Raw genomic sequence first — 22836 nt, 5'->3', positions numbered from 1 at the left:
TTCTCTCTCTTCCCTCTCTCTGTCCCTCTCTTCTCTGAACGCTGCCTCTCTTTTTTTTTTTTCCCCCCGTTTTAATTAAGTTCAATCAATGGAAGGCGCGCGGTTGTACTGGGGTCTCCGTGGAGAGGATAGCGACCGGGAGCGGGCCCTTGAGCCTCGTGCGCTGCTGATTGGGGTTATTGAGCTCGGCAAAGTGGGAAGGCATCAGAGACCTGATGTAAGAAGAAAAAGAGGAGCAGCTCACCTGGAGGGGTTTTTTTTATTTACGGCACGCGAGCTCAACCTTTGAAGCGAGCGGCTGAATCCCGCGGGGTTCCGAACAGGGCCGGGGGCCGTGGGGGACGCCGGGGGGACGCGCTAAATGTTGTTTTCCGGCGGTTAAAACCCACCCCGACGCCGCCGGCCTCCCTCCCTCTCTTTCATGTCCTCCGCTTCCTCGCGGCGCTCCTGAAGGGGAGGCGCTCCTGAAGGGGAGGCGTTCTCTCGCGCTGATGAACATGCAGGGCCGCTCCGCCACCGGGCATGAAAGGACGGCGGCGTGCTGCTAGCGCCAGGCGCGGGATTGCCGCGGTGACCCCCGCCAGCTGTTCTGGGAGGGGAGGCGCGCTCCGTCTGCTGGGCCTGCGCTGAGGTTACGGGCGGGGATGAATCCGCCGCTGCCTTCATTTCTGCAGCCTCGCCGTCTCCTCCAGGGCGGGGAATACAGCTGTTCTCCCAGTGGCTGTGTACAGAAACGTGTCACAACAAAGGCTAGGTCTATTGTTTCCTCTCCCACTCTGTGTCTCTCTCGCTCTCTCACGCTCTCACTCTGTCTCTCTCTCTCTCTGTCTCTCTCTCTCTCACTCTCTCTCTGTCTCTGCCTCTCTGTCTCTCTGTCTCTGTCTCTCTCTCACTCTCACTCTGTCTCTGCCTCTCTGTCTCTCTGTCTCTCTCTGTCTCTCTGTCTCTGTCTCACTGCCTCTATCTCTCTGCCTCTGTCTCTCTCTCTCTGTCTCTCTCTCTCTCTCTCACTCTCTCTCTGTCTCTCTCGCTCTGTCTCTCTCTCGCTCTCTCTCTGGGTCTGCCTCTCTGTCTCTGTCTCTCTCTCTCTCTCTGTCTCTCTCTCTCTCTCACTCTCTCTCTGTCTCTCTCGCTCTGTCTCTCTCTCGCTCTCTCTCTGGGTCTGCCTCTCTGTCTCTCTGTCTCTCTCTGTCTCTCTGTCTCTGTCTCACTGCCTCTCTATCTCTCTGTCTCTGTCTCCCTCTCTCTCTCTCTCGCTCTCACTCTGTCTCTCTGTCTCTCTGCCTCTCTCTCTCAAATTCAAATTCAAATTCAAATTGCTTTATTGGCATGACAAAATTTGCATTTGTATTGCCAAAGCATGGCAAGGAACATGTTAAAACAGGTGAAAATAACACAGTAATATGATTACATATTCTCTCTCTCTCTCTCCCTCTCCTTAGCCCCCCCCCGTTCCCGTTCCCTCCGAAACACAAACTGTTGCACTCAAGCAATCAGGTGCATATAGGCATATATTAGCCTCTCACACTGAACTGGAGAAATGCATACCGGGTAGCAATACAGTCCATCTCCTGCCACTTCTCCATCTGCCGGCAGAAACAGCTGTGGTCCGAAGGCCTTTGCTCCTGATCTGTCATTATGATTTCATACATGCATGTTGCCATGACATTACCGCTGCAAGCTAACTCAACACCTCGCCGTACGTGATCGTTCGCAGGTCGGGTTAGTGAGCGCAGGGCTTTTATTGCAGGTGTTACTAAGCTCTTCTGTGTGATTGCCTGTTGAAAAGAACACATATTAATACGCATTATTATGAATTGTTTTTGTAAAACGGCCGACGTTAATACGGATACCGTTGGCTGGGCAGCGTATTTGCATGTCAGAGCACGCATGAATGCACAAACAGCATCGCTGAGATGCTGTGCTATTAATCAATGTTTCATCACAATAGATTTTCTTAGATGACCCATATTTTCTTCCACAAGGTGAAAATAATTCCACGCTGCAGTTTTTATTGACATTTTTTAAATTAACTTTTATAATGCGCTTTTTAATGGACTGTGAAAGATAAATGGTGCAAGATCATCATTATGGTATGTAAAACTGAATTTAATGGATTTAATGCTTTGTGAGTGTACACTAATGTTTGTACATGTGCACATCTCCTGATGAATATTCATTCAGTGTTGTGGTAGATTTATTATTTCTTTGACATGCAAATAGATTATTTGCAATAAAGTGGGATGTACTCGTGATTTGTTTTGGTGAATTATGATTTGTAGTTTTGACAGAATCTGCAAATGTGGAGCTTTTCATTGCATCTGGTGATGTGTGTGTGTGTATGTGTGTGTGTGTGTGTGTGTGTTTTGCGTGTGTGTGTGTCTGTGTGTGTGTGTGTGTGTGTGTGTGTGTGTGTGTGCATGTGTGTGTATGTGTGTGTGTCTGTGTGTGTGTGTGTGTGTGTGTGTGTGTCTGCATGTGTGTGTGTTTTCAGAAGGGAACACAGCAGGAGCTGAGTTGATTGTGATGATAGTAATTCCCCGTTGTGGCTATGGCTCCTGGCTGGTGGTGTCTCTGTGAGGCTCAGGGACGAGACGCTGTGGTCACAGACGCAGCCTGTGGTCCGGGGTCCATTTCACAGGTCAGACAGCAGGAATGTGGCTTGTGGCTGTGGATGGAGCTGTAGGACTGCCTTACGTCCGACATTACATATTACATTAATGGCATTTGGCAGACGCTCATATCCAGAGCGACGTACAGTTGATTAGACTAAGCAGGAGACAATCCTCCCCTGGACCAATGCAGGGTTAAGGGCCTTGCAAGAGAGAGAGAGAGGGGGGGAGGGGGGCTTCTGTGTGAATGAGTGACTGAGTGAGACAGAATCTGAAGACAGACAGATGGAAAGCATCCTAATCCTGCTGACCTGCGGCCCTCCTGGACTTGTGCACTTCTGGGTTAATTGAGACAATCTTTTATATTTTACAGTTACAATTCCAGTTTCAGAGATGGGGCTGTGTGTAACTAAAATATACAACTACATTTATATTTATTAGGTGGATAGATAGCCCCATATCATCTTCAAGGGCGTCCTACAACACGCAGAAGTTACAGTTCAGTCAACAATCGGGGAGACAATCGACAATTTCGGGGAGACACTCAAAACGCTGATCGGTGTTATTGCTCTTATCACTAATGTCACAAACGGCACAGTGAAAAGTGCAGCTCTCCGGGCCTTCTCCTCTAACAAAGCCCATTGTGTGGAGTTCTCTCCTCCCTCCGTCTCCTCAGCCGTGCTGAAAGCAAGCCTTTTAAAGACGTTAGTACACTTTAGACTCTTGCCAGGTCTCATACTGATTAAATAGCTTAAGGTGTACAGTAGCGAAGAGGTGATATCTCGTATGCATTAGCAAACATACCTCTCTAGCCATGTAGGCCGCACATCAAAGCGGTTTTTGGAGAACCCTGTTCCGTGTTTTTGTAAAGTATTAATGGATTACTGCAGTACAGCAGAGTAGGAGGCTTTTTTGTTTTTTATGAAGCATTTTCGAGTGCTTTTTACATGCAGCTCACAGCACCACCACAAAGCACAGATTTGGTATTTAACATAAAATATCCCACAGTAAGTCATGAATATTTAACTTGTAATGAATGAATATTGAAGAACAAACATTTGATTCTCTCTCTTTCTCTCTCTCTCCTCTCTCTCTCTCTCTCTCTCTCTCTCTCTCTCTTTCTCTCTCTCTCTCTCTCTCTCTCTCACACAGCTGTCTGGTTAAAAGTCTATTGTCATGAACAGGTTGCATTAACCATGAGAAATAGGCATTGTCCAGCATACAGTACTCTACATTTAGGCAATATTTTCTGTGCATCTTATACGTCTGCCCTGTTAGATATTTTCTACCAGGATGTCTTAAAATATCAGGGCATCCTTATTCATGTTGCATGCTGAAATTTGCCTGAATTCCAGGTGCAGACATGAATGCTTGAATTAAGGAATAATATGAGATGGAAATGAGTGTGTGTGACAGTGTGTGTGTGTGTGTGTGTGTGTGTGTGTCTGTCTGTGTGTGTCTGTCTGTGTGTGTGTGTGTGTGTCTGTCTGTCTCTGTGTGTGTGTGTGTGTGTGTGTGTGTGTCTGTCTGTGTGTGCACGCGTGTTTGTGTGTGTGTGTGTGTATACACATGTCTCTGTGTGAGTGCGTGTGTGTGTGTGTGTGTGTGTATACATACACGTGTCTCTGTGTGTGTGGGGGGGGGTGTTGGAGCAGCCTGTTGTTTACATGTGTGGAGACATGAGCTCACTAAGTTGTGCAGTAGAATCTTACAGAACATCCCGCGTTCAATCCCTGCTTCCCCCAGATCACATCTGTTCTGTCTGCCGTTAACAACGCCAGACAGCGCTGATGATGAACGTTAGTGTGAGAAAAGTATCTTTAGAGTGGAGATTTTAAATAATTAAGATCCAGTGGCTTTTTCTTCTTCTTCACTTTTTTTGGGTTTGTCTGCTATGAGGAATTCATTAAGGAAGTGCTGTGGAGCGCAGTACTCCACATCCAGTAATAATGAAAACCAAGACTTGTTTGCAGACTTGCACATCAACAAACACTTTCTATTTTGGCTAGATTGGATCCGGCAGCGAGTTCATTAATGAGTCTGAAATATTAATGTGTGCACGTGCTTCTGTAAGGGGAAGCTGACCTGGCTCCTCGTGTGGAGAGGCGAGAGCAATCAGCACTGTTTGCCTCGAAGGCCGTTCAGAGAATGACAGATACATGCAGGCCGCCACAACCTTAGACTGTCAGAAAATGTGGACCAAGTGCCTGCTATGTCACCCACTGACTATCCATGGACTCGTGAAAAGCGTTTTAGAAACCTGGCAAGTCAAGTGTAACGGTGCCGCCATTTTGTTTGGAGGCTGAAACTGCACACTAGGTGTGTGTGAGAGAGTGACTTAATCTGACCTTAATTCATCCACAAAGCGTTGCTGTATTGTCCTAATGACGCAATATCTTAAGGAAAATCGGTACATGGGGAGGCATTAGATGAAGGAAAAACACAGATCGCGGCTCCATTTTCTTGTATTGGCTTTGATCGACCGCAATTGTCCCATTGACTTTACATTGAAAACGGATGTGTATGACCTATACCGGAGCCAGTGAGCACCGCCACTCAGCACGCCCAGGGAAAGGGCTTCAGAGAAGAAGCCGGGGTTTGTCCGTGTGGTCTTCGGTCGGGTACCGCCGTCCCGCGCGGGGGGGCTGGGTTTCGGGGCCGGGACAGCGGCGACGGAGAGATGCACGGCGACGGGGAGGTGGGGAGGCGTCGGGGGAGGGAGCGGCCGGGCCCCGGACTGTCAACCGTCCCGCGCCTCCTGTACTAATGTTGAGCCGCGGGCTCCGAGCAGCTGCTCGGATTTAAATAAAGAAGAGCGGCCGTTCGCAGGGAGTCGTCCGCGGGGAGGGCAGGAACGAAACGACGCGCCGCTTCCCCCAACGCGGCGGCGCTCGTCCCCCGCTCACCTTTTCCGTGTGCGGCGTTAGCATGAGCAGCGTGTGCGGAGGTACCGTCACGGTGTGCGGCTGTGGCTGTCTCCAGCGCCGAGCTCCGTTTCCCTTTCGCCTGTAATCGCCTTCAAAAAGACGTCCTTATTTGGCGGGCCCCCCGTAATTGGATTTCTTTATCGTTTTTAATTATATGAATTATATGTCTGGTTGAGGCGAGTGTCTCCGTTCGCCGTGTGTTACGGTCTCGACTGAGTTCCGTGGGTTGCGGGCTATCGCTAGGCAACAACCCGCGAGGGTGACGAGGGTGCGCAGGTGTGATGAGGAGCGGATTCCGGCGTCGGGACGCCTCCCGAAAACGGGGCCCGGGAACGGAAAGAGAGGGAGCTCCGAGCCCCTGCGGCCCTACATTATTCAGGGGAAATTTATTGAACATCGGGGCCTAAATTATTCACCAGCATTGACCTACTTTCACGGTGTCCAATTAGATGCTGGAATGTTGTGGGGTGTTTTTTAAGTGTTTAACCGATACCGCCGTGCTAAGTCTGCGGGCTGGGACGAGGCGGCGGAGATTTGTTGTGCCTCTTTGTGTAAGAAAATTGCTAATGGTGTATTTTTTTTTATTTTTTTTATCCCGTTTCTTTCTCTTTCTTTTTTTTTCTTCTTTTTTCCGAAACAAATAACAGAATTGAAGACCCGGGGCGGTTTCGCTGGCTGTAGAATTGGCTCAGAACAGGTATCAGGAGAACTTATTAAAGAGCTGCAGCAGAAACTGGTCTATGTCTCTGAGGCCTGCCCGCCCCTCTTTCTGCTAAAACGACAAGGGGACGACTCCCCTGCAACTCTCTCTCTCTCTCTCTCTCTCTCTCTCTTTCTCTCTCTCTCTTTTTTACACCCAAAGTCAAATATTGGCAGTTTTTGTGTTCCTCTGGTTTCCGTGGGACGCCGCTCCATAACAGTGCGGGTAGAGAAGGAGTTCTGCCATGGGCTCTGGAATGCAGAGTCGTGTTGTGGGCCTGCGGAGGGGAGCTTGTCGCAGACGGAGAAGCCGCGTGGTTTCGGGAAGCCGGCGCAGACGTCAGGCGTGTCCCCGGTGAGCGCTGGCTATGTAGGACACGCTGGAGCGTAATGGATCGCTCATGAGGGCCTCTGGCTCCTTAAAAAACAGGAGACGGGGAGGGGGGGGGCAGCCTGTGCCAGGCAGAGAAACTCTGCTGGTGTGGCACATTTCTCAAGTCTGAAATCGATAGGGTGCTGAGGGGGAGAACCGCCACGGGAACGGCCCGGATTTAGCCGTGAAAGCCACCGCCGCGACCTTCCTTCCTCTTTCTGCGGCGGTTTTACTCCTTCGGCCCCCTCGTTGCCCGGCGCTTGGTCACGATACGACCCCTCTAAATGTGAAGGGAAGCGGGCCTGTGCACTGCTGCTGAACTACTGTCATAACCCCGGCTGCAATGAGCTCCTTCTCTGAGTGTGTCGCTCCGGAAAGACCCGTAGCGTGGCTCACATGAGGCCAAATGGGCCCGTTTCAGCATTGAGCCTTTTATGTCCTCAGGAAAAGGGCATTCTTTCTCTAACTATTCCTGTTTGGTGAGGGAGGGAGGAAGGGTAAAGAGCGTGAGGGAGAGAGATGGAGAGTGAGAGATAGATAGATAGAGAGAGAGAGAGAGAGAGAGAGAGAGAGGAATTTAGAAATGTACCAATATTTCCTTGCAGACAACAAACAGAAGCTGAGTTATTGAGCAATCACCCCCCCCCCGCCTCACTCCCTGCCTCTAATTAGGAGCGGAGTGGGTCTTGATTGGCAGGGTGGGTATTGGCTGTCTCTCGCGCTCTCCGGAGATCAGAGGGGAGAGAGTGAGTTATGAACTCCACCGGAGGAGGGGCTGTAAATCACGCTCCGTCCGCCGGGCGGGGAGGCTGCTGACGGCGGCGCTGTCGGATCGGGCGCCACTCCGGCCCGCGGCTCGCCCGTCAGTCCAATTAAGAGCGCCGATTATCAATCTCGCCGGATCGAAAGAGCGCGACGTGACGGGGGTTCGAGAGGAGGCAGCCCGCTGCACGTAAAGAAAACCCCGCGCGGACGTCTTTCACCGGCCACTCGATCTGATTACGGACTGTACTCAAAGGTTTTCTCGAAGGCTCTCGGCTCTAACCTTTGCGTTAGGAATCGCTTGCGTGCTGTGAGCTTACAATAGGTTGTAATGAAGCCAATCATAACGTGCTCCAGAGGTGAGGGAGACGCATCGGGGTGGTGTGTGTTTTTTTTTTTATTGTCAACCCCGTTGAAAAAGTGGATAGATACACGTTCTCCATCCGCAGTGTCCCTGGGAGCGATGGCTTGCGTGTGCCGCCAATATAATTATCTTTGAGCTTCTGCGGCTTCCGAAGTGTCTTCAGCTCCAGGATCAGACAACAGAAACAATCACTGAGAATCGCCTCCATGGAGAGATGAGTCACCTCTCACACGCTGGGGCAAACGACACATAAACCTTCACTGATCCAAGAAAAATAGACTCCGCACACACACACACTCACAAACGCACCCGCACGCACGCAACATGGCCTGTAATAACAACATCAAATCGTTATTTGATTTCACAAACGCGTAATTTTGAGTCGAGCTAAGCGCTCGGGTCAAGAGAAGCCTGGGGCAGCTGCTTCCAGCTGTCTTGTTCTTGCCTCCGCATGGCCCTGGTTATCTCCGCAGTGCAGAAGCTTTCAATCGCACGGAGAATACAGTCTGTATGAGCGTTCTGCGCGGCAGTCAGACACCACGGAGCCTGCTGTACCGTCCTGTGAAGTTTGAGGGTTTTTTTTTTGCAAACTGCTGTATGAATGCACATCAGGATGGCGAAGCCAACAAGGGCTTCAACTTCAACAAGAGCTGGCTCTTTGTGCAAGAGATAGCCAGCTGTCAGCCATAAGCAAAAACCCATCGAGCGCATCGTTCAATGACATTTTATTATCTCGAATGTTTTGGGAACGTGACCTCAAAGTGTAATGTTCATCATTTATTGGAGCATATTTTTTAAAGAAAAATCAATATGATAGGCGGAATATTTCACAATACCATCCATCAGCCAAAGATCCAGAGGGACAACATTTTGGCAAGACTGGTGGAAAAACTGTAGCATTGAAGTGGCATTCATAGCAGTCGTTGCAAATAGCATTGGAGTCGGACAAATAGAACATAATTGTTTGTTTGCATATCGTGCCATGGACATGTGGGCGGAAAAGCAGAGTGCACCGTAGAACGTTTGACAAATATCTGCTTGCGCTGCGATTCCACCGGATTTCGAATGCATCACTGAATGCCGTGTTGTATCCCTGTTGTGAACAAGTGACGGTGCTGTGGGCGGGATGGCGTGACACACAGATCCGAACGTGACGAAACCGTAGTGAGCAACGAGTAACTTCAGAGAGTCCTGAGTCATTTCACTGGTTTTTGTTTTCACGCAGCATCGTGTCAGCAAAAGGCAGAGAGTAAGACATTACATTACATTATTGGCATTTGGCAGACGCTCTTATCCAGAGCGACGTACAACAAAGTGCATACCCATAACCAGGGATAAGTTCGCTGAAAGACCCTAGAGGGAAGTACAATTTCAACTGCTACCCGTACAACAAAGATAAGGACGAGGGCCCTTTTTTTTTCTTTTTTTTTTGGAGAACAAAGAAAGAAACAAACAGAGCAAAAGTGACCAAAGTTAACTATCCAAACACTGCTTACCTAGCCAACTAAAAATACCGATACACAAAGCAAGTCACAGAGACAACAATTAAGGTTCACAGGGAGGTAGGGAGGGATGGGGAGAGGTGCTGCTTGAAGACGGTGTTCCTTCGTTGTGACGCGTCGGTGGCAGTCTCCTCGTAGAGTGAAAACACCAGCAGACGCGGCCCCTGTCCGCAGCTTCATTCCTCTCCTGCGGCATGCCTCTCACACGCCCGGAATTAAACCGCCTCGGCGGAGGGTGACCCCGAGCAGGACAGCTGCATGCTATGAATCTGTAATATTATTGAATTCTGACCGGGTCGGGACCGCATCAAAACGTTGACCTACACGCTAATCCCGGATGGCAAACTTGCACCCAACGGCAGACCTTCCCCGCGCTGCTTCTTTATTTATTTTGCTCGGCGGTCCGATTTCTCCCGCCCGGGAGAAACATCCGTGCAATGCCGGGTGTTATTTTTTGATAAGGCGGGTCAGAGATGTGATTTGGTTGAGATTAAATTGTCACACAGGCCCATGGACACAAATAAATTGCAGGAGTGCAGGGGCCCTGAAGTGTCATAAGAGTCACACTCTTATTCCGCAGACTGACGGGGCCCCCGCTGCTGTGTTTTCTTTAGGACGGGCATCGCCGGAGCCAAAAAAAAAAAAAAAACTGGGAATATTTGTCTGAGAGAAACCTGCGGAGCTCATTAGTTGCTCCTGCAAGGCAAATAGCTTTGGAGCTTTTATATGTCCACCCAAACACTGCTTTGTGAATATATAGATATAATTGTAAAAATAAAAATATTATTTCTTATTGCCGTTTTTTTTTTTTTTTTTTTTTTTTTTTTCAACCCTTGCTTCAGGTTTCTCACGGCGTTTGAAGCAATTATGATACAATAGCGGGCAAAATCTGCTCCACAACACATTTAATAACAGCGCGTAATAATAGGTTTTCCGGGGAATGGCCCGGTCTCTTGTTCGATTCTTGCGAAAGCAGCCAGCCAGGCCGTGATATGTTAAGCACATCGAGACACTACTCACAAAGTGTCCAGAAAGCGTTTAGATCCAGATATTGGATCTCTCCACGGATCGAACCCCTGTTAAACAGGGAGGGCCTCATTAAGCCCTAGCCCAGTTCGCCTCGTTAGAGCAAACCCAGGGGATCCCCACATTCATCTTTCCTTCTTCCTTTTCATCAAAAGCAGAACAATTCCCAGAGCCTCCTGGTCTAGCAACCTGTGAAGAAGCTTCTGGAAAAGAAAAAAAAAGATATATAAATACAGCATTGTTGTAAATTCTGAGGCAGTTGTGTTGATGGTTAACCCACATCCAGAACATTCTGCTTCACCTCCGGGCTCCACTTGTGATTGAGGTGGAGAGAGAGAGAGAGAGAGAGAGAGAGAGAGAGAGAGGGAGGGAGGGAGGGAGGGAGGGAGGGAGGGAGGAAGGGAGGGAGAGCGATGTATCGATTCTTGCGCTCTTGCCCGTCGGTATGAAGCGCCAGGATATCCCGCCAGGAAAAACAAATCACATCCGCGGAGTGATGGATGTGGCACTCGGAGATCCGCGCGCTCTCCGCCATCTGGAGAGCCGACACGATGCATCAGCTTCACGCGGCAAATTACATTTAGACTAGCGCGGCCACCTCTGGCTACGGGGAACGAGACCCACCTGAAACCAGCACTACTCTGCTCCCGCTGCTAGAGTTATACGTGTGTAGTTTCATACATAGCTTGGTTCCTCCCGAGATTTCCTCCCATCTTGGAGTTTTTTCTCACCATTGTTTGTTTCTCCTGTAAGGGAGTCCTTTACCTCATATGCTATTGGGGGATTAGGGCCGATATGTTTAATACTCTCCTGTGTTATTCTGTGAAATCTCGTTGTGACAGTCTTCTGTGGAAAGCGCTGTACAAAAACTTGAATTGAATATATGTCCAGAAATAAAATAAAATGTACGATTCAGCTATAGATTGACGCTGCTCTCCTGTGTGAACTTTTCTGAAGGGCGAATCAGAAACGTCTCAAACTGATTTGCTCAAGGGTTAACAGTGGCGGGGAATGTACAGTACATCCAAAAAAATAAAATGTACTGTGAAACTTTGGCAATAGATTGAGGCTGCCCTCTACTGTGAACGTTTCTGAAGGGTGAAAACTCAAACTGTTTCGCTCAAGGACTAACGGCCACGAAAAGCAAAGTCAGACAAGAGAGCGATTGTCGAAGTCGATGAACGGAGAGTTCTATTTCTAACATCTTTAGCTCGGTCTTCGTTTCAGTACCCGTAACAGAAACGGTTTAAAATGGATGACGCTGATTCCAGGAGCTGCTGGTCCTGGTTCAGCCCGCAGAGACCCGAGTGTCACTGGGCCCGCCGGTCTGGTACTGTATCTTGCCAGAACCATTGGCCAGAACTTTTATTTATCTGTGTTGAACAGCAATACTGCACATGATGTAGGGGCGGCCTGTAGCGTCGTGGTTAAGGTAAATGACTGGGACACACAAGGTTGGTGGTTCTAAGCCCTTGAGCAAGGCCCTTAACCCTGCATTGCTCCAGGGGAGGATTGTCTCCTGCTGAGTCTAATCAACTGTACGTCGCTCTGGATAAGAGTCTGCCAAATGCCATTAATGTAATGTTATGTAATGATGTAACTCAGCTGGAATACAAAGGGGAGAAAAAAAACTAAACAAACACAACAGTCTATTTCAAGGCCAGGAAAGAAAAGATGTTTTTAAAAAAACGACCACTACTTTATCCTACACTCTGACATGCTAAGCGGGCAAAGCACATTGAGGAATGTTTATCTCCCGAATACAGCATTTGTCCTTATAACCTAGCCTGACCGCACCCCAACCCTAATGAAGTCCTTGGCCTGTCGATTATCAGCTCTTTGGACTGCAAATCGGTGGGCCTGTTTTATTATTTATCAGAAAGACGTGCTCGTGAAAGTGAAATGAAATCATCGATCGGCGCCCCAGCTGTCGAAGGCATGAATATTTGAGCATCGCCTCACCCCTCTGAGACCTCTTTGATGGTTCTCCTTATTAATACCGACGGCGCGTTGCAGAAGTCAGTCAGTCAATTAGTGTGAGAGTGTGTGAAGTGTGCGAGTGAGAGAGAGAGAGAGAGAGAGAGAGAGAGAGAGAGAGAGAGAGGGGGGGGGGGTACGGTGTTTTTATGAAACAGCTTAGTCATCGCCACATTATCTGTGCCTCTGCTTCGTGGTCTGATTCGCCGGGTCAGTTATGCTGTAATATACAAAGTCATTTAACATCGTACAGATTAAAGCTCAAGGCGAGGGGAATTTAAGCATCGCTGACGGGGGAAACCATTGACCTGTTGGCTGTTTTACCTTCGGGGAGATCGATAGCGGAGTCGTCCGCGGGAATTCGCATAATCGTTTTAGGCGCACTCCGTCGCTACAGCGAATCCGTCTTTGTTACGTCCGCGCGTGAGGACGGCCTTCCTGTGTCAGCGTGGTGGAAAGTAGCGGGAAACAGCTCCTGGCTGTTGGCTTGAGGCTTGCTGAAAAACCCGTGGATGGAGCTGAACCGTGCCGTGATCTCATATCGGGGAAAACACAGTGATGTCATCATCTACGGAATAGAACCCCAGCCGTAAAAAGAACAGTTGGATTCTGTAAAATCTGAGTGTAATTGAATTGGAATGAGAGAAAGAAAGCTAATGTGTGCTGGATGAGGTCTGTGTGGCTAACGAGAGGCAGATTTACAGCGGAAAGACCCAACCGACCCCCCACCCCCCTTACGCACACTCTCCTGATGCAGCCTGAAGGGGGGGAATAAAGCCTCTTTCAGCTCTGGCCCTTGTGAAGTGTACACAGTGTGGTGTCAAAGACGCGAGTGCGCTCTGGAGAAATGACCTTTACTGCCAAACTTGATCTGATTGCCCCTGGCAAGAATATAAAAGATGTTGCAGAGTACTCTCTTTTTTTCCTTTCTTTTTTACTTGTCCTTAATTCCCAGACCCTCCATTTTGATGTAAGGCTAGTCCATGAAGTGAAGGGGGGGGTGGGGGGCACGAGGGGTTTTGGGTGAGGGTTTCTGCGAGTCATGCCGTGTACAGATGAAGTATTTGAAGAGAATGGTTGGAGATTTGGGGTGAGCAGATGAAGTGTTTGATTTGGCATTTGTGTTTGGATAGCGGTTTCAGAGCGAGGTTGCGCTTCAGGTTTAATATTAAAAAATACAATCGAGTGCTAGGAATGAGGGTTGACTTTAATGGCTTGGGACAATAACGTATGAAGATGTCCTGCTAAGGTTGGGGTGAGGGCTTGTATGGGACTGGAGGATCGATATATACCTGCATGAGTGTCAAACAAAAAGCACAGTCTTCCCCCTGGAGTGCTACTTTTGTTTACCTCTCTAGTAGTTTGGTGGAAAAATCACAGTAAACACACACGGGGGAGGAGGCTTTTGTTGCTACTGTCCATCCTGCCGGCTCTGAACCATAACAAAAACTGTGTCTATTCTATTTTATACTAGTGCCATTTATCATATTTTACACAGACGTAGTTGGGAAATAAGAATTCTGAAAGTAAAACTTTCTTGAAGACAGAGTGGAGATAGAAAGTGCCGTTTGTGGCGTATGAGAGGACTGAGAACAAGCTGTACAACTCTACTCTCTCAGGATCAGTGGTCGGGAGTCAGAGAGCAGGGACGCACCAGCTGTGTAGCTCTGCCCTGCTGAAGAAAAAACAGCTCAAGCTTGGTTTTGAAACAGCTGGTAGCTGGTTGACCAGTTCAGACCAGCTCCACACTCAACCTGGTTTGACCAGCTCAAGCTATGTTTTGAAACAGCTGATAGCTGGTTGACCAGTTCAGACCAGCTCCACACTCATCATGGTTTGACAACTGTTTTGAAACTGCTGGTAATGTCAAGCTGATCAACATGTGCTGTGAACATTGTGAAAGTGAGCGGGGGGTCTTCTCTGGTTCAGAGAGTGTGAGGCCCTCCGGTGCTGGACCCAGTAGACTCACCCTCTCTCTCTCTCTCTCTCTCTCTCTCTCTCTCTCTCTCTCTCTCTCTCTCTCTCTCTCTCTCTCTCTCTCTCTCTCTCTCTCTCTCTCTCCCTCTCCCTCTCCCTCTCCCTCTCTCTCCCTCTCTCTCTCGTCCCTCAGACCACGGATGACGTGTCTGCCTCTGCGGAGTGTCCGACCGACGACGAGGACATCGAACTGTGTGAGCCGAGCTCAGGTGGGTTAGGTTAGTCATCTCTTTTATTACTACTTCTCCCTGGGTGTGTGTGTGTGTGTGTGTGTGTGTGTGTGTGTGTCTGTCTGTCTATGTCTGTGTGTGTGTGTGTGTGTGTGTGTGTGTGTGTGTGTGTGTGTGTATGTTCACAGCAGTGTTACCTAACACCAATGGTGTAGGTCAGTTGGCTTTTCACCAATGTTTTGAATGTCAGTGTATTCATGTGTGTCACACTGCCTATACGCTGATAAGCACTTTCAGTCCAAATTATCTGTGTGTGAGTCTATGTATGTATGTGTGTGTGTGTCTGTCTGTCTGTCTGTCTGTCTGTCTGTCTGTCTGCCTGCCTGTCTGTCTGTCTGTCTGTCTGTCTGTCTGTCTGTCTGTCTGTCTGTCTGTCTGTCTGTGTGTGTGTGTGTGTGTGTGTGTGTGTGTGTGTGTGTTCACAGCAGTATTACAACACCAATTGTCCATGTCAGTTGTGTTCACTGCTGCACTGCTGTGTTGAGTGTCCCTGTCTGTTGTACTGTACACCTAATGTATTCTGGCCCTTGTTCTACTCCGCACTGGGTTCTCTCCATACGCCTCACAGCCAGAACACGCCCTGGTCTGCACAGACCAACAGCACAGGCATCAGCGCGGGCAGCGACCGCCCTACGTGACCATACGGGGCCCGTCCGAAATGGCCGGCGCCGTCCAGACTAATCCTCCAGCTCCCCGGCTCTCACAGGTGACCGAGGAGATCATTAATTAGAGAGCGGCGCTCGCTCCCCGAGAGGCCGGGAGCCGTCTGTTCTGTTCACGGCGCCGGCGGGCCATCCGCACGTCTCGACGATCTGCTCGGGGTCCCCTGCGCGTCTCCGCTGAACGCTGACCCAGCGCCAGGTGTCGCATCCCGATCGCTGCAGAGCTTCTAAAGCGCACGCTCGGATCTTAGCTTTCCTACCGTCGCCTAAACCAAACGGCGTTTGTGAAAATATGATTTTGTCTCAGGTAAGGTCTTCGCAGCGCAGCCGTGACGTACGGACAGCTACTTCGCCGTGACGGAATATGAAATTCGTACTTTAGGTGGTTAGATTGTCACCATCGCAGCGGTTTTGACACAAGCGTACACTCTGTGTAGCTGTACTTTCAGTGCCTGATTACTGGTCTACAGCGATCGCGATGTGTCACGTCACTGTATGTCACTGACGCCGGAACCTGGGCGGCGTTCCGCGGATCCTTCCGGAGCGACCGGCGCGGGCGCGCGTTCACGGTGTCTGCGACCCGGCGCCAGCTCTCCGCCACGGCTCCTCACGCTCCGCGGACGCGGCTGGCGCCGTGAGCGTCCGCGTAATCAGCGCGCGCCGTTCCGCCCGCCCGGATTAATCCGCAATTAAGCCCGGTGTTCCGTGCTCAGGTGAGCCCCGCTGGGCTATCAGCAGTCCTTCCGGAAACAGCCTCTGACTTCCAGAAGATTCCACGCCTGAATTCCACCTGTCTGCTTCTCCGTCTGTTAACGAGAAGGATTTGGGAACAGGATGTCAGTCAGTTTTAATGCCGAAGCTTAAAATAGCAACTTTTTAAGAACGTTACGGCACGTGGCTGTGGGACTAGGAGAGAAAATCCACCATGTCTTGCCAAGCATTTAAGACTCAACAAAACACCGTAGCGCTATTTTGACATGTGTTTATGTTGCTGTTGTTGGTAAGCTTCTTCAGCTTTCTTGGTCTCTTGTTGCAGGTGGATTCATTTCCTCTCACAGACCGAGCAAATTACCCAAACACAAAGTGCACCAGCAAGAGTCTTTACCTCTTATTCTAGACTAAGGGGATGTTTTTAATCAAGAGCAAATAGATTGTGGAAAGGAGAAACAATTAAAGCCAGACATGAAGCCATTTTGTTTTATCCATCTTTATTTTGTGGAAATAAAGCCACAGCTGGACAAATTGAGTGTTTTTGTCTTCCATAAAAACTGGCAGCTATATGACCCGCGTGTGGGCTCCGGTGAGGATCAATGCTCTGGCCGTTTCGGAGTGGCCCATGAGACGTGATTCCAGCTCTTTTTCGTTACACAAACTGTCTGCTTCTCTCCCTTGAGAATGGTACTATAAAAATATTGAAGCGAGCAAGCAAATAAATATACAATAATTTCATTAAATAAACTCGCCTTTGAATGAAGCGCTAATTATGACAAACAAGGGTGTTTGCTGAAGATGCACCAAAAGTAAAAGGCACACAAACCTTTAATTTACACTTTGACCTTTAACTGAGAGCAGTGCTTCAACCGAGAGCAGCCCTTCCACTGAGAGCAGCCCTTCAACTGAGAGCAGCCCTTCAACTGAGAGCAGCCCTGTAACTGAGAGCAGCCCTTCAACCGAGAGCAGCCCTTCAACTGAGAGCAGCCCTGTAACTGAGAGCAGCCCTGTAACTGAGAGCAGCCCTGTAACTGAGAGCAGCCCTGTAACTGAGAGCAGCCCTTTAACTGAGAGCAGCCCTGTAACTGAGAGCAGCCCTTCAACTGAGAGTACCCCTTCAACTGAGAGCAGCCCTGTAACTGAGAGCAGCCCTGTAACTGAGAGCAGCCCTTTAACTGAGAGCAGCCCTTCAACTGAGAGCAGCCCTGTAACTGAGAGTACCCCTTCAACTGAGAGCAGCCCTTCAACTGAGAGCAGCCCTGTAACTGAGAGCAGCCCTTTAACTGAGAGCAGCCCTTCAACTGAGAGCAGCCCTGTAACTGAGAGCAGCCCTGTAACTGAGAGCAGCCCTACGCAGAGTGAAGTTGCGATACCTGGCGTCTCGGAGGTAGTGAAGGCAAAGCCCTGATTTATGTCTGCATTTAAGATAATGTACACGGGGAGATTAGGAGCTGAACCAATACCTGGAGCAGCTCGACCACGCGTGGAGGACTGTGTCCACTGCACTTAAGGCTTGTCATCTTTTATTACGGAGAGGGCAGGCGTCTCTCCACGGACGAACCGCGCCGCCTGTCTCTTTCTGCTGAGTAATTGCACAATGTCACTCTCAATCAAAGAGAATCTGGTTAATATCACAGGTTTTGCGGGGTGACTTTTGAAGGATTTGTGCGAGTGCCTGTCACGGAAAGTATATTTCCTTCATCCTTCATCTTTCTTTGTCCTTTTTTTTTTTCCCTCCGCGAGGATATTTTTACTGTCGTTCGTTTTTTTTTTATCTTAAAAGGAGAGCAGAGACAGTCTGCCCTTTTGTACTTTTTGCTTTGTTCAGACAGGTAGAAAGCCGAGAGAGAGAGAGAGAGACAGAGAGAGAGGCAGAGATAGGCGTTGGACAACAGGTCCCCGGCTGGGCTCAAACCCCCGTCTGTGGGTGGGTAATCGTGTACAGGTCAAGGGGTTGGCCATCATACAGACTGTGCCACGCTTCTCACTGTAATTTATTTTCTATTGTAATTACTGTACTTCTTCTGCTTTACCTGGTATTCACAAAAGGTAACAGCCAGTTTCAGCGTGAGCAGTGCCTTTTGCGTGGCAGCAGGGCTCATTCCACTTTTTTTCCCTCCTCTTTTATCTTTCACTTGCTTCTGACCCAGAAATAGATCCAGGTCCACCATCTTTAAGGACATTCCAAGCAGTTAATGCTAAGTTAGGAACTTCTTTGACCCAGGAAACATCAGTGCATCCTTTGCGGAAGTCTCTTAATTTTTTTTGGAACGCCTGACGTATAAAGATCGACCTGTAGATCCACCTCTCCCCATCTGCCACGTCTGTAACCGACGTGGCTTCCAACTGACGTTTGAAGGAGCAAGGACATTTCATCTTCCTAATCCTCGTTTTCTTGATTTCCCCATCTTCATTTCTATTTCTCGCCTCTTTTTTTAAGCCTCCCCCGATGGGTGGAACTAGGAGTGGAAAGATGAGCAAGAAAAAGGAAAAAAAAAGTAGAAAAATAAGTGATTGGCATGAGCTCTGTGGAAAAAAAGCATGTCGACACTTGCATGGCGATGACACCACAGTGTCTGGAGGGGAAGGTGACGACCCCCCCTCCCCACTTCTCCAGTCATGGCTGACATGGAACACCAATCCATTTTGGGGGATTTCTGTCCCCCCTCACACTCCACGTGCCCCCCTGCAGTGAGTCAGCAGCACGGCAGTAATCTCGGCCAGCCGGGCGATTAGCTCACACCGCAACAAATTGAATCTCCTCCCTGCCCGTCCCTGTGGGTGATGGGATGCTGGCTCCAGCCGTGCTGGGTCTGGGGCAGGGGGGTGAGTTGGGGGGGGGGTTAGGGGGAGGGCTGGGGAGAGAGGAAGGGGTGGTGTGCAGTGCTCCTGAACCCCAGGTGACGGGGGGGCCGCAGTGTCTGCAGGTTTCTGCTCCAGTCCGGCACTGTGCTCTTGATTTCACAGATGACTTTAACTTCACCTCCGTGGCTCAGGAGGTAAGCTGGTTAGTGAAATCAGGTGTGTGGTGCAGGGGTTGAGCAGACGCTGCGGCTCACTGGGGTCTGGGGTACAGTAGTGCTAATACAGCACGAGGAGGACCACCTTCTCTTTCTCTCTCACTCGCTCCTCCCTTCCCTCTCTCTCCTGCTCTCCCTTTCTCTCCCTCTCTTCTCTCTTTCTCTTCCTCTCACTCTCCCTCTTCCTCTCTCTCTGCCCTCTCTTCCTCTCACTCTCTCTCCCTCTTTCTCTCTCTCCCTCTCTCCCTCCCTCTCCCTCTCTCTCTCCACCTCTCCTTCTCTCTCTCTCCCTCCCTCTCTTCCTCTCTCCCTCTCTCCCTCTCCCCCCCTCTCTCTGCTGGATTGCTGTTGAGAAACTGACAGCTCAGTCTGTTGGGAAGGTTAGCCCTGGAGGGGTGGAATAGCACAGCCGCTCTTGATCCAATTGGACCCAGAGCCAGGAGTCTCCCGGCGTGCCGGGCGGCTCGCGTTATTGAGTTATCTGGCCTGGAAAAAAGGAGAGAAAACCCAATTGCAGATTTCATTCTCTACAAAGAGCCAGGACCTGCAGTGTGCTCCACGCGGTGTTTGACAAACCCGAGCAGCCCTTTCTAACAGCATCAAAATCCACCTCTCCTCCGCAAGCCGCGGTCCTGATCCGTCTCTTTTGTCCTCCACTGCTTTCCGTAGTCTCTTCTCCGGCTTCAGACACAGCCCGGGGAGACGCCTGCTGGTGCCGTCGTCCGCCGTCTCTTCCACCCCGTTTTCACTCTTCTTATCGGCTGTCATTTCTCACGCGCCGAAACCGTTTTTCTTGGTCACGTTCTCAATTTCTCCGAAAGTTTTCCACAGATGGCACGCATCCTCTGGTGGAGTCAGAGGGTGAAGAAGTCCGCCACCTCCCTCCCCTTTTCACTCCGCTAGCGGCTACGCTACCGAGCTGGACGGCCGCGACTCGTATCATCCGTGACATCGCAGGCAGCTCGATGAGATCGATGCCTCACGCGTTTGTGGGTGACGGCTTTACCCCCGTCCCCTTGAGGGCAACTTCACGACCGACTCCGTGTCACCCCGCAGAACCACCAGCCACAGCGAATTCAATCTGGGCCGGTCGTAACCGCACCGGATTGTGGCTCGACCAGGAGTGTCACATCCACTCTGCGGCAGCTTGTGGCTCAGCACAAGGGCGGTTGGAGTGGCCAGGAAGCCATGCCTTCACCCCTTCGGCTGAATCCCTCCCACACGTCTGATTGGCTGGAGTGTCTTTCCTTTCAGAGATTGTACAAACATTATTTTTCCCCCACAAGCTTCTACAAAGAAAGACATGTTGTCATCACGGGGCGCTCTGCTCAAGTCGGTCAATGTCTCCTGCTTAGTCTAATCAACTGTACGTCGCTCTGGATAAGAGTGTCTGCCAAATGCCAATAATGTAATGTAATGTCTCCTCTGCTTGCTTTCGGGCAGGTAAAGGTTAGCCGCCCCTTGCGTTTGGGTTCCTCTCATTCTCCCCCTTCTCTCAGTTTATCCTCCAGCGTCGTACGGCAGAGCTTGCTGCTAGCCGGAAAGTGTTTCCCATTTGTGCTAATGTGTTTGCTTTGTGAAAAGAAAAGGAAAAAACATTTAAGAGGGAGAGCGATTAATCACGTAGCAAATGGCAAATTTCATCGTAAGATGAAGGTTTATGACAAGCTGGCACCCCATGCAACGAAAAATGATTCGAGCAAGATATTGTTTTAAAGAAATGTTGAGATTAATGAAATAATCAAAGCATGCTGTTGGCTGGAGAGGTCACTGCCCACACATAATAGGCTACTTAATCATTCCCAGCATGCACTTTGGCTATGGGCAAAATCGGCTGTGGAACTCATATTGGCTATGTTTATACCACCGATTCTGGCAGACAGAGAGAGAGAGAGGGAGAGAGAGAGAGTGAGAGAGACGCCATAAAGACCAAATAAATATGCAGAAAAGTAATCAACATATTATATGACGGTTATTTATTTTTTTACTTTTCTACATTAATAGTTTGCCCGTGTGTGCATTGTTTGTAACTGCTTTTGCGTTGCTACAGTGAGGCTTGTTCCATCATTGCGTCCCACTGGTGCTTTGACTGGGGCCTCCGGCAAAGAACCGGGCTATTTACCAGTTTAGGTTTGCTAGTTTACGTCTGATAAGTTAAAATAAATCGTAATTGTGTCAGTTTGCGGCGGTGCCCTCTTTGCGGTAGATCCCCACTGACTGGCCCGGGCGGCGGGCGCGTGTTTAATGAAATGTGCGGGGCAGTAAACCGGATTTCACGGACACGTCTCCTCTGCTGTCAGACCCAACCGCGGCTCTCTCTTACTTATCTTTTCCATTATTTTTTTTTTCCTTCCCCCAGACCTTTCGAACGACATGCCTTCAGTGACACCCAAATGCCATGCGTTCGCTTGCTATTCCGTGGCATGTACCAACGGACGGGGTTTTGTTTATTTATTTATTTTTTGTGCCTTTTTTTTTCCCGTGGAGAAAATGAGAGTATGAAAAGCTGGCAAGCAGCTATACGCTACGCTAGTGGGGCCTGGCTTTGGGTTAGGCAAATGCTGAAATTAGGAAAAATGAAACACTCAGGTGAACACTGATATACGGGGGGGGGCACTTTGATCCATGAAATGCATCCTCAGCCACCCAGGGATCCAAATGAACATGACGTTCATAAAACTGGCACTCCCCCGCCAAGCACTGATTTTTTAAAGACATATCTCTCATAAAACAATACGCACTGCGCCGTCAGTGATGGATGCATTATCCTGCATTATTTATCCGCTAAACAGATGTCCCTATCTGCCTGGCTCAGCCTCCCGCCTTTATGTACAATATTATGCATTCATACACCCCGGCTACATTTACCCAAGCAAGTGCCAGGCCCGAGGGTACAATAGCGCCGGCCCTCCCTGGGATTTGAACTGGCAACCTGTGCGTTAGACGCTGTGTTTGAGAGTCATTACGCAACAGTGGCCCCCCCGTAGTGTGTTTGAGCGGGTGGGGAGGGGGGAGAGGGGAGAGGGGCGCTTTGTGTGAAATAACATTCATAGAAACATTGCGCAGTCCGGTTGCCGAGAGACCTCTGTTGTCATGGGCTGGGAAGGCAGATTTCTTCGTGGAGGCTGAGCTACGAGGCCGTGATGAGAAGACAGATCGGACATCAGAGCGGAGAGCGCCGAACACGCTGCTCCGACCGTCCGCGCAAGACGGATAAACAACAACCCCTAATGACAGCCATTTTGTTTTGTTTACAGTAATTATGCTTTTTTTTTTTCCCAGTATTGGGTTTCTCAATTTTAGCCCAGTAAATACTAATAACAAGCTTAGAGAGACGCGGTAATATAACGGTCTGGACGTTCTGCGGCTGGCCCCCCTTTCATGTTATTATCTGATGTTGAGTATGGACTGCACCCTGCCCGGCTCCATATTTATCGACCGCTCCGTAACTGAGGTGGGGCGAGCTGGATGAATACCGCCCTGATTGCTCTTTTGGAAAATGTGATTTCTTTATCCACAGGGCATTATCAGTCTGTGGTATTTACAGTAAAGTCTTCACTGGTTCCCACAGCACACCAGATTTATTTTCATCTTTTACACTTTTTTTTTTTACACTGTGTAGTTTTAATTCCCCAAATGCACATATGCCAAGGCAGTTATACAAGCAAGGATGCAATGCCAGATCTGATTGTGACTTCAGTCATTGATTATCTCAGGTCTCAAGACCCAAATGAACAAGCGACTCATAACAACAGGAAAGAAAATGTTGTTATATTAAAGTCAGATAGAAACCAATAAACATGCACATACTTTATGTACACTCAGTGAGCACTTTATTAAGTAGACCGGTACACCAGCTTGTTAATGCAAATATTTAATCAGCCAATCATGTGGCAGCAACTAAATGCATAAAAGCATGCAGTCGTGGTCAAGAGGTTCAGCTGTCAGATGTCAGACAGGGTGATTTGAGTATCTCAGAAATTGCTGATCTCCT

The 22836-nt window shown here is 49.3% G+C and overlaps 1 protein-coding gene across 19 annotated transcripts in view; it reads left to right on the top strand.

Moving 5' to 3' along the window:
- The window catches only part of LOC133117882 (neurexin-1a-like), a 366671-nt gene that overhangs the window by 329178 nt on the left and 14657 nt on the right, over positions 1–22836 (top strand). For 12 of the 19 annotated variants that reach the window (XM_061227369.1, XM_061227382.1, XM_061227381.1 and 9 more), the window contains one exon: positions 14353–14437. In XM_061227369.1, coding sequence (XP_061083353.1) covers positions 14353–14437 — 85 coding nt within the window. The remainder of the gene's footprint in view (positions 1–14352; positions 14438–22836) is intronic. The other 7 variants (XM_061227383.1, XM_061227377.1, XM_061227374.1 and 4 more) reach the window with 1 other exon arrangement.

Source organism: Conger conger, chromosome 18 (assembly GCF_963514075.1).
Source record: "Conger conger chromosome 18, fConCon1.1, whole genome shotgun sequence".
Classification (NCBI taxonomy): domain Eukaryota; kingdom Metazoa; phylum Chordata; class Actinopteri; order Anguilliformes; family Congridae; genus Conger; species Conger conger.
This window is presented reverse-complemented; position numbering and strand designations above follow the sequence as displayed.